Below are 11,012 nucleotides of genomic sequence, written 5' to 3' on the forward strand. Positions count from 1 at the left end.
CGCTTGGATTGTTCACAATCCACAAATTGAAGCACCGATAAATATGGTACCCCTCACATTTTCAAGGATGACTATCTCATTTCATAACTTCCCAGCAACGCTCTGTTACTGAAAGGCTCTTCCAAAATTTCTGTAAAGAAGTTCTGACAAAAGCAGTACTGCTGCTGCTGCTGCTAAGTCGCTTCAGTCGTGTCCGACTCTGTGCGACTCCACAGACGACAGCCCACCAGGCTCCGCCGTCCCTGGGATTCTCCAGGCAAGAACACTGGAGTGGGTTGCCATTTCCTTCTCCAATGCATGAAAGTGAAAAGTGAAAGTGAAGTCGCTCAGTCGTGTCCGACTCCTAGCGACCCCATGGACTGCAGCCCACCAGGCTCCTCCGTCCATGGGATTTTCCAGGCAGGAGTACTGGAGTGGGATGCCATTGCCTTCTCCGAAAGCAGCACTACCTGACCCCAAAATAATAATAAAGTAAAATACACAGCCCAGCTTTCCTCTCAACTGCCTACTAAACCAATGACAATGACAGGTAGGAAGCCACACTGTAACCGCTCACTACATTACTGCCAAATGTTTTCAACCCACCATTTAAAAGAATGAAAAACTCCCCAAACTCTAATGTAACCTCGCACCAAAATAAACCGCAGCTGGACTCGCGTCGACGTTCTGAGACCCCTCACAGCCCGACCAGCCCTGAACCCCTCGGGCTGCCCCCTCCGGCTGCCCCCGGGGACGCGGGTCCCCGACAGCCCACCGAGATTTGGGGTCCCCACACTGCCCACCTCCCACGCCCACCGAGAGCCTCGCGAAGCCGGCCCCCACCCGCCGCCACTCGCCCTCTGGTCCCGCCCCTCGGGGCTCCACTCAACTCTTCATCCTGGATGCGGAAGCCGGCGACAACCCGTTGCCGATACTGGACGGAGAAGAAAGGGATAGAAAGTGTGGGCCCTGGCTTCCACTCCTTAGAGCCAGGGTCCCGAACTAGGACCTCCGTGGTGGTCCCTAAACGGAGAGCGTTAGGATCCGGCCGCCATGTTGTATCCCTGTCACCCTAGCAACCGTCAGGTCCCGACCACTCCGAGGCCGGAGACCGCGCGTGCGCAAAACGACCTACCGGCGCCCTCTGGTCCTACATGTACGCGTGCGCAGTATGGCCCGCCTCCTCACTCTAGTTGCTAAGCAACCCTCCTTGCAGCCGTAAGCTGGTCCCCGCTTTTGAGTGTAGGCGGCTTTCTCTGGGATCGCTCTCCCCAGCCGTCCTGAGAATTTAGTGATTTGGGACCTAATGCCTGGACGAAAGCCTTGAGCTTTAACTGGGCTGAGACACACTAAATAATTGTCAATTGATACCTTTTCTTTGCAGTCCCATGTTACAATTGAATATCCATTGACTGTAGATAATATAGCCCCGTGATTCAAGATTCAAAAATAACAAAAACAGAACAGAGTGGAAATCCTCCCTCCCACTGTTCTGTCCCCAGTTCCTCTCCGCATAAAGTAGGTAACTCATAAGAGAGCTTTTATTTTTTTTCCCTCTTTCTTACACCAGTGGTAGTCTCGTATAGACTCTGCTTTGTATTTTGCATTTTTTACTTGATACTTTACCTTGGATGCTTTCCCCTAACAGGACCCAAAGAGCTTCATTATTTTATTTAATGGCTCTTCTAGTTCATGGTTGTCTGTGTGTGCGCTCAGTCGTGCCCGACTCTTTGCGACCCCATGGACTGTAACCCACCAGGCTCCTCTGTCCATGGGATTCTCCAGGCAAGAATACTGAAATGGGTTGCCGTTTCTTCTTCTCGAGGACCTTCCTGACCCAGGGATCTAACTCTCACCTCCTTTGACTCCTCGATTGACAAGCGGATTCTTTTACCCCTGAGCCACCTGGGCAGTTCCACTTCATGGTTGCACCATCTCTTGTTTAACTGGTTCCCTGCTGGACATCTCGGTTGTTTCTAATAAGCTGATCTTTCACACACTGCTGCAGTGACCAGCCCTGAACATACATCATGTTCCATACGTTCGTGTATACCCGTAGGAGAAATTCTTCAAGTGGAGCTGCTGAATCAAAAGGTTGTTGCTGTTGTTGTTCAGTCGCTAGGTAGTGTCTGACCCTTTGCAACCCCATGGACTGCAGCATGCCAAGCTTCCCTGTCCTTCACTGTCTCCTGGAGTTTGCTCAAATTCATGTCCCTTGAGTCGGTGATACTATCTAACCATCTCATCCTCTGCCTCCCTCTTCTCCTTTGCCTTCAATCTTTCCCAGCATTAGGAGCTTTTCCAGTGAGTCACCTTTTCGAATCAGAAGGCCAAAGTATTGGTGCTTTAGCTTCAGCATGTCTTTCTGATAAATATTCAGGGTTGATTTCCTTTAGGATTGATTGGTTTGATAACCTTGCAGTCCAAGGGACTCTCAAGAGTCTTCTCCAGGACCACAATCTGAAGGCATCAAAAGGTATCTACTTTGTTTTGTTTTTTTACTGCACTTTAAAAATTTGAGTCAAAATTCACATAACATAGAATCAATCATTTTAAAATGTGACATTCAGTACATTCATGAAGTTGTGGAACCATCATCTTTATCTAGCTCCAAAACATTTTCATTGCCCCAGAAGGAAACTCCAAACCCATAAATCAGTCTCAAAAACATGATACTAAGTGAAATAAGCCAGACACGAAAGGCCACCTGTTGTATGATTCCGTTTACAGAGTAATTCCAGACTGGACAAATCCATAGAGACAGAATGTAGATACAGGTTTCCAGGGACTGTGGGAATGAGAGTGACTGCTAACAGGTAAGGGATTTCTTTTTGTGGTGTTGACAGCATTCTGGAATTAGGTAGTGGTGATGGTTGCACAACTTTGTAAGTCTAGTAAAAATCACTGAATTGTATGTATTAAATGGTTAGAATGGTCCCTTATGTGAATTTTATCAAGTGAGTTGAAAAAAAACAGGGTGATTATTGCTGGTATTTTTTTTTTTCAAATCAAAAGAGCTTTTATTTCATCTTTAAAATATCACAAATGAGTCCAAAGAATCATCTGGCATCTTGTGGTTTCTATAGCCGGACCACCCAGAGCTTATTCATCAGCCTGCTGAACTGTTCCTTTTCCAGAAACGTAGATACCATCCAAAAATTTTCTGATATCCTTGTGGCTTGCTGAATCTGACACAAGTTCCATGTGGTTTCCTTCAAGACTCGACTCATCTTCCTGGGCTTGAGGTACTGTATAAACAATGTCTGGCCTCTTCTGAACCGTGTGGATGTATTTTCCACCCCCAGAATTTTCAGATTTCAGCAAAAGAACCATTCTCCTGAATAGCAACATCGATGGGGAAGTGAGCACACACAGACCTCATCTTGTAACAGAGGCCCAGCGTGACACTTTTGATCATGTTCTGTACACGACTACAGATCATGCAAACAGTAACCAGTTCCTTTTTATTTCCCCACCATTTGCCAACTTGGAGCCTCTTCTTTTTCTTCCTGAGGAGACTGAATGCTACATTGACGTGATCGAAGTCCCTCCACTGAGCCTCTGGGGCCCTTCACTGTGCGTCCCTTCCGAGTAAGCACAGAGTCATGACTTAGCCACTGAGCGCTGCTGTTACTAGCTCAGAGTCATGTCGACGTTTCTGGAGCGCCGGCAGTCCGATTGCTGAGAATGGTCTACATTCTCGCAGTGGATGAGGTGTGGGTATTACTGTGGGTGGTCCTGTCCTTGTTGGCTCTGAAAAGTCACATCTAATCTCTCCAGATCACTGGAATTGATTTCTCTCTTCTTTCTCCTTGTGGTCTTTCCCCTTACGTGGGGACTTGTATTTAAGTCACATTGATCTCTCTTTCTTTCTCATATTGTCCTTTTCATATTCCTTTCTTCTACCAAGGTAGGTTCTAGGCTTCTTAGCCCACCCACCTGTCTTATCTCTTCTGCAGGCGGAAGGACTTTCTGGGTAGTCACTGAATACCTGTTAAAAGGTGAACCGGTGAATGGATTTTATGTCATCATCTGGATCTTCTATTCACCACTGTGGACAATTAGTAGTGAAATCCTGAAGAAGCCCAGGGGGGTCTTGATCCTGAGGAAGGGTCACAGCAAGGCGTCCCCTGTAGGCAGACACAGCCTTGGTGCTCCTCCGCAGGTGAGCAGGGGCTATTGGACTTCAGCCCTCCAGGCCACGGACACCAGCACCCTGGTCTGCAACCTGCACTTTGAACTTGGAGGCCTTGGGAGAGGAGAGTGGGAGGGCCTTCGGAGTGGAAGATCAAAGGAAACAAACAGGGACCTTAGCAGGAAGGCAGAAAGGGAACTGTGTGAGATTTTGCCTAGAGCGGAGGTTCTCAATCTTTAACCTGCGCTGAACTCACCTGCCTTCAGGTGATTCTGGACTCTGCAGGGCCCCAACCACAGATTTCCTGAGTTTGTCATTCTGGGGTGGCATTTGAAAATTCATGTCTTGGGACTTCCCTGGTGATCCAGTGGCTAAAACTCTGCGCTCCCAACGTGGGGGGCACACAGGTTCCATTCTTGGTCAGAGAACTAGATCCCACCAGACTCAACTTGAAGACCCAGTGCAGCCAAATAAATAAGTATGATAAATATTAAAAAGAAAGAAAATGTGCATCTCCAACAGAATCCCAGGTGATGCCACTGCTGCACTTAATGACCATATTTTGAGACCCACTAGCTCATTCTTTCTTTAATTCTAAGAAGACTAGGAAATGCTACTTCAGAATAGCCTGGGAAGTCTTTCTGTAGAGTTCATAGACAGCAGGCTCAGCCTTCTCGGGTTTCAGGTGTGTGGCCTAGGCCCTTGCTTGTTTAGACCACTCTTGCACTAAATGACAAAGGAAGAATGGACAGAGGAGAAATAATGGGCTGCGAGCTCCTCCAGGGAGGGCCCCGCCCTGAGCCCCTTGCCCGCTCAGCACATACAGCCACCAGGGACATGTCACATGCTCGCAAGATGCTTGTGAGTGAAACCAGCCTGCATCCTTGGAGCTCTGCTTTTAAAGCTCTGCATGAATAGCACCTAATTATAGCCACTTGCGCCTTTTGACTCATTCCAAAACTGTTCCTCAGACAGTTCATCCTGTATCCCAACATTAGCTTTTCCCTAATTTCCAGTCTCAAGAGATTCAAGCTATGTTTAGCAGACAATCTGTTTCTGCTGAGCTTCTTAATGAATGTTCAAAGCAGGAAATGGGCAGAAGTTAGAAAAATTAGGAAAGACAGAAATTTCACACGTTAACCTCGGTGAGGTGGATGAAACGCAAATCTACCTATGGATATTAGAAATCAGATTGACTTTAGAAAATAATGAAAAAAAAAGAAAAAGAAAATAATGGAGTTCCCTGGTAACCTGGTGGTTGGGACTCAGCGCTTTTGCTGCTGGGGCCTGGGTTCAACCCCTGGTTGGGCAACTGAGATCCTACAAGCCATGTGGCATGGCCAAAATAATAATAATAATAATATAAAAATAAATAATAAATGTATCTCAGAGGAAACTTAGCAAGAGCAGGAATGTGAAAAAAGAGCAAGAACATCAGCCGTTCAAATGAACATGAAGAGTGGCAGTTAACCAAAGCAGTTACAAATGAGGTTGTGGTCAAGTGTGGATGCAAAGCAAGTCAATGTCAGGCTAAAGAGGAGTCCAGGCACTTTTCCAACAGAAAGGCACATGGAACAATAGATTTTTAAGTGGGAAAAAACTTTTCCTAAGAAGAGAATAGAAAAATTCTTAAAGTGGTAGGAGAGTGAGCCAAGTGAGTGACCCCAATCAGCGAACCAAGTGGGTGACTCCAGCCAAGTTGCAGGGCCAGTGTTTCCTCATTTCTGAACAATGAGGATAAAAATACCCTCTGCAAAGAGTGATGCAAAGAGTGAAGAGTAGATGTGATATCTCTGTCTCTCTAGAGGATATTGTTTGATTTTTGCCCAGAGTCTGAAACCAGGCAAGACCCTGTAGGACTCCTGGGCACAAAAGCCTTTCTGTGTCCCCCTTTCAGTGTCTTGTTTGTAGGAAATAGACGTCATTCAGCCTCCATGACCTCCCCTGAGTCCCAAGGAGCAGGTGCACATGGTTGCCAGCTAGGGAAGGGAGGAGATGTGGAGACAAAGGAGGAGCAGGCAAGCCGAAGGGGGAATGGAGGACCTAGCAGGTGCAAATGGGCACATGTAGAATGAATGAACAAGGTCCTGCTGGATAGCACGGGAAACTACGTTCAATATCCTGTGATAAGCCATAATGGAAAAGAATATGAAATAGATTGTACATATATGTGTGCGTGTGTATAATGAGTCACTTTGTTGTATAGCATGAGTGCGTCCGTACTAAGTTGCTTCAGTCATGTCTGACTCTTTGTGACCCTATGGACGACAGCCAGCCAGGCTCCTCTGTCCGCGGGATTCTCCAAGCAAGAATACTGGAGTGGGTTGCTGTGCCCTCCTCCAGGGAATCTTCCCGACCCAGGGATCGCACCCTGTCTCCTGCAATGGCAGGTGGATTCTTTCCTGCTGAGCCACCAGGGAAACCCATTCTTTTCTACTTCACCCAGAACTCTGTCTCCAAAATTTAATTTGGTGTCAGTGTATGGAGGCTGGATTCTGCATCAGGTCTAAAACAGGCCTGGCAGAGAGCAAATGTTCGATACAGGTTGTTGACTAATCAAGAAACACCATCAGCCGTCACCTGCGCTGTCACTCCTCCGTGAGGAGGGGCAAGCCGATTTCCGATGAGTGTTGAGCATCTAGGGCAAACCCTGGGCTTCCCAGGCGACTCAGTGATAAAGTGCCAAGCGGCAGACACAGGTTTGATCCTCAGGTCTGGAAGGTTCTCCTGGAGAAGGAAATGGCAGCCCACTCCAGTATTCTTGTCTGGGGAAATCCCATGAATAGAGGAACCTGGTGGGCTACAGTTCGAGTCACACAGTTGGACACGACTTAGCAACTAAGCAACGATAACGAGGGTAAACCTTAATCCTTGAACAGGCAGACTGACGGGTTGTGGAAGTCATATGGCCCGTTGTTGGGGATCCAGAGAGGGGAAGGTCTTTACCAAAATCACCCACTCACTGGCGGCCCCCTGGGCTCTGACCCAGGTCTTCCCTGTGCTTCTCCAGCTGTTGTGTCGAAAAGAGACCTTTATAGAAGCTCTCCAGTGCAGGCACGTACTCTCAAGAAGTACATTTTACAAGTCCCTTGAATCAACCTATTTGTTGTAGCAAATTAGAAGCAACATCTGAAAAACCCTTCTGTTTGTCTGTTTTTCTTTTGTATTATCTAACAGCTTTGACATAGTACATATTGTACAATGAAGCATTTTGCTTCTCTTTTTCCTTCCCTTCTTTCTTTTTTTTCCAGAATCAGCTGGCAAGAATTCAGCTTCAGTGTTGAAAGTGCTTTGCTCTCTCTTTGTCTCCGCGCACCAGGGCCCCGAGTCAAAATGAAAAATATAAAAAGGGGACTTCCCCGGTGGCCCAGTAGTTAAGACTCCACTGCAGGATCATGGGTTCAATCTGTGGTTGGGGAACTAAGATCCCACAAACCTCGCTGCATGGCCAAAACAGAAAAAAAAAAATTGCCAGGACAAAAGGACACGTTTCCAGGTTGAAAAGGCCGTGAAATGCTCAGCACAGTGAATTTTACATTCATGTAACAAATAGTTAATTGAATGTGTGCTGTGCCTGGTGCTGTTCTAGAAACCTGGGGTCCGTGAGTGTGCAGTTGGAGGGAGAGATCAGTGATGCTTCTGCAAGTTGGGGAGCATCCAAGAATGCCAGCAAAGTGCCAGGAGCGTGGGAGCGGGCCTGGAACAGGTTCTTCCTCAGAACCTTCAGAGGGAACCAACCTCGAAGACACTTTGACCTCGGACTTGTGGCCTCCAAAAGTGTGAGCGAATGATTGTGTTGTTTCCATCACCCGGTTTGTGGGATTTTATTATGGCACCTCTAGGAAATGAATGGACTTCCCTTGGTGGCTCAGATGGCAAAGAATCTGCCTGCAGTGCAGGAGACCCCAGTTCAATCCCTGAGTCGGAGAAGGGAATGGCAACCCACCCGAGTATTCTTGCCTGGAGAATCCCATGGACAGAGGAACTTGGCGGGCTACAGTCCAGGTGGTCACAAAGAGTCAGATACGTTTGGGTGACTAATACACGCTCTGAGAGGAGACGAATACAGTGGTGCCTTTATTTTCATACCAAGGGTTCCAATTTATAAACAGAATGACACATTTTATAAGTTGATTTTAAACCAAACAACTGAAATCTGAGATAGTTGCATGCAACAGAGCACCCCCTTGGATATTTAAAAACCCATGTAACTATACGGGTTTAATTCTGATCATGTATGTGTTTTCCTAACTCAAAGATTGCAAATTAGGACTTGTTTGTCCTGGAAGCCCTGTAAGATGGGGTGAGAAATGGCCGGAGAAGTTCAGACAGGTTTGAAGAAGAGCGCTGCAGCCTTCTGCCAGCACCGGACTCGGTGGAGCCCAGGCACCCAAGTGCGCAGCTCCCTACGTCGGTCTAGGGTGCCCCCTGCCGTCTATTCTTAGTCACTGCGTCTCCCGACCTTGAATCCTGGGTGGCCTTGTCTGCTCAGGAAACGTGGCTGGAACAACCACGAAAGAGGGTGATGAGGCTGTGGCAGAAGAAAGCGGGGAAAGGAGCAGGTTGGGGGGGGTCTTTCAAGCGGCTGTTACTCCGGCTGTGGGATTGCCCGATGCAGTACAGGATGCCCAGCTGAAACCGAATTTCAGATCAGCCGCGTACTGGTTTAGTCTGTGTGCTAAATCTCTTCTGCAGTCGTGTCCGGCTCTTCGCGACCCCGTGGACTGTAGCCCGCCAGGCTCCTCTGTCCCTGAGATTCTCCAGGTTAGAATACTAGACTGGGCTGCCACACCCTCCTCCAGATCTTCCCTCCCAAGGATGGAACTTGCTTCTCTTATGTCCCCTGCATTGGCCAGGTGGGTTCTTGACCGCAAGGGCCACCTGGGAAGCTGCTGGTTTAGTAGAAGCATGCCCCAGATAGTGCACAGGACAGACTTATGCTAAAGTATTTGCTAAGTCTGGCAACCCTATCAGGGCTGGGCCAGAAAAGGACAGTTTGATCTCAGAGAAATAACTTTATCTGACTTTGTTTTAAAGTGTTAGATAATTTTGAAATTAGTTCGTTTATCCATCTTATAACTGAGAACCCTCTGGGGCCTTCCCGGGACAGACGCCCTCCCCCATGTCCTCTGGTCTGGCTTCTCTTGGAAGCGCCTAGATAACAGTATCTGTTGCACAGCTCCTGAGTTGTTTACAGGTGCGAACAACCACCACCAAATGGAAGGAATTAACTTCTTGATGACCATGAGCGCAAAGCCCCAGGCCTACTGATGCTTAAGGAGCGAAAAGGTTAACCCCGTGACACCATCCCGTTACCGCTATCACCCAGAGAACTGTGTATGAGCTCATCTCACACCCCATGATGCGCCCCCCTCACCTGGCCTTGAAAAATGCTTTGCTGAAACCCACTGGGGAGTTGGGGTATTCCGAGCACCAGCTCTGCTGGACTCCTTGCTTGGCTTCCTACAATAGATGTCACCCTTTCCTTCACCATAACCTGGGGGCAGTAGGTGAGCTTTACAGTAAACAAACGAGGGGACCCAAGTTTGGTTCAGTAACAGCCTGACTCCTGTTTATTAATCATGTATTATTCCAGACAGGGTGCTAGACTCTGGACATTCACCTGTAAGCAAAATGGGCGGGATGCCTGCCTACAACTCATCGTAGGCAGCTCACTCTACCCTCTTGGCTTACACCGATCTATCCTTGTCCTTGAGAACACAGTCAAGCGTCCCAGTCTCCAGGAACTTGTCCAATCAACCCTCTACTAGCACCACCGTTTAATACACTCAGCACGGCACCTAAGACCGTCTAAGCACTCTAAAATGTGTCTTTGCCAAACCTGTCCATGCCTTAAGTAAGGCAGAGTTTTTCCTCCTCCCTCCTTTTGAAGATGTCTGGAGATTGTCGTCGTTTTGCCCTCTTTTGTTAACTAGCACATGAATAAATCATGAAATAGCTGTGGAATGGGCACTGTGACAGCCACTGCAAAGGCTAAGGTCCGTATGCAAAAAAAAAAAAAAACAGAAAAGTGCTGGGAAGACAAAACCCAAAGATGTCCATTCCCCAAGCCGTGTGTCCCCGGGGTCTCGGTCCCTGAGAGGCCCTAGCCACCTGCGCTGATGCAGCACAGGTCTGAGCTCCCTGAAAACCAGATTAGGTCTGTTTTGCTCACAGCCGATTTCCGGGGCTTAGGGTATGGCCAGGCTGAATGAGGATGTTTTGACTGAGTGGCTGTTTGTCCACGCTTGGTTCTCCAGCCCTCCTGGTGGTGAGGTGAAGAACTTCACATCTTTTCATGATATTTATTTTTTACTTCTATTTAATTGGAGGATGATTACAATATTGTGATGGTGTCTGCCATACATCAACATGAATCAGCCATCGATATATATATGTCCCTTCCCTCTGAAACCTCCCTCCCCAGCCCACCCCTCTAGGTTGTCACAGAGCCGGGGCTTTGGGTTCCCTGTGCATCTTTTCATGACATTTATTTTATTTATATTTTGGCCACACCTGGAGGCTTATGAGATCTTACTTCCCCCACCAGGAATCGAACCTGAAGCGTTGCCAATGATGGCTCAGCGTTTTAACCACTGGGGAATTCCCTACTTCACATCTTTTCAATTAAATCTGTTCAGTTAAGATTAACTAGGCTTGGCTTCTGCTGCTTGCAACAGGGAACCTTGATGAGACATCTCCCGCGGGAGCACTTTTTTTGGGTGATCAGACCAGAGGCGTAGACTAGGTGAAAAGCTGGAGCTCCGTCGTGTCTGCGCTCTGGAGCACCTGCACATTAGCGCAGGCAGCTAGGGCCTCTCAGGGACCAAGAGACCCCGAGGACACACGGCTGGAGGAATGGACGTCTTTGGGTTTTGTCTTCCCAGCACTTTTCTGC

General features: G+C 47.9%; 1 protein-coding gene and 1 pseudogene across 1 annotated transcript in view; both read right to left on the reverse strand.

The window, feature by feature from the left end:
• Positions 1-1,002, reverse strand: part of MOK (MOK protein kinase) — a 44,157-nt gene extending 43,155 nt beyond the window's left edge. Inside the window, exon 1 of the mRNA XM_052659545.1 lies at positions 870-1,002. Within this exon, the coding sequence (XP_052515505.1) occupies positions 870-876 (7 nt within the window). The 5' untranslated portion in view covers positions 877-1,002. The remainder of the gene's footprint in view (positions 1-869) is intronic.
• Positions 1,003-3,081: 2,079 nt separating this feature from the next.
• On the reverse strand, positions 3,082-4,456 carry LOC128066510 (60S ribosomal protein L9-like; annotated as a pseudogene).
• Between the last annotated feature and the right edge of the window lie 6,556 nt (positions 4,457-11,012).

Source organism: Budorcas taxicolor, chromosome 21 (assembly GCF_023091745.1).
Source record: "Budorcas taxicolor isolate Tak-1 chromosome 21, Takin1.1, whole genome shotgun sequence".
NCBI lineage: Eukaryota > Metazoa > Chordata > Mammalia > Artiodactyla > Bovidae > Budorcas > Budorcas taxicolor.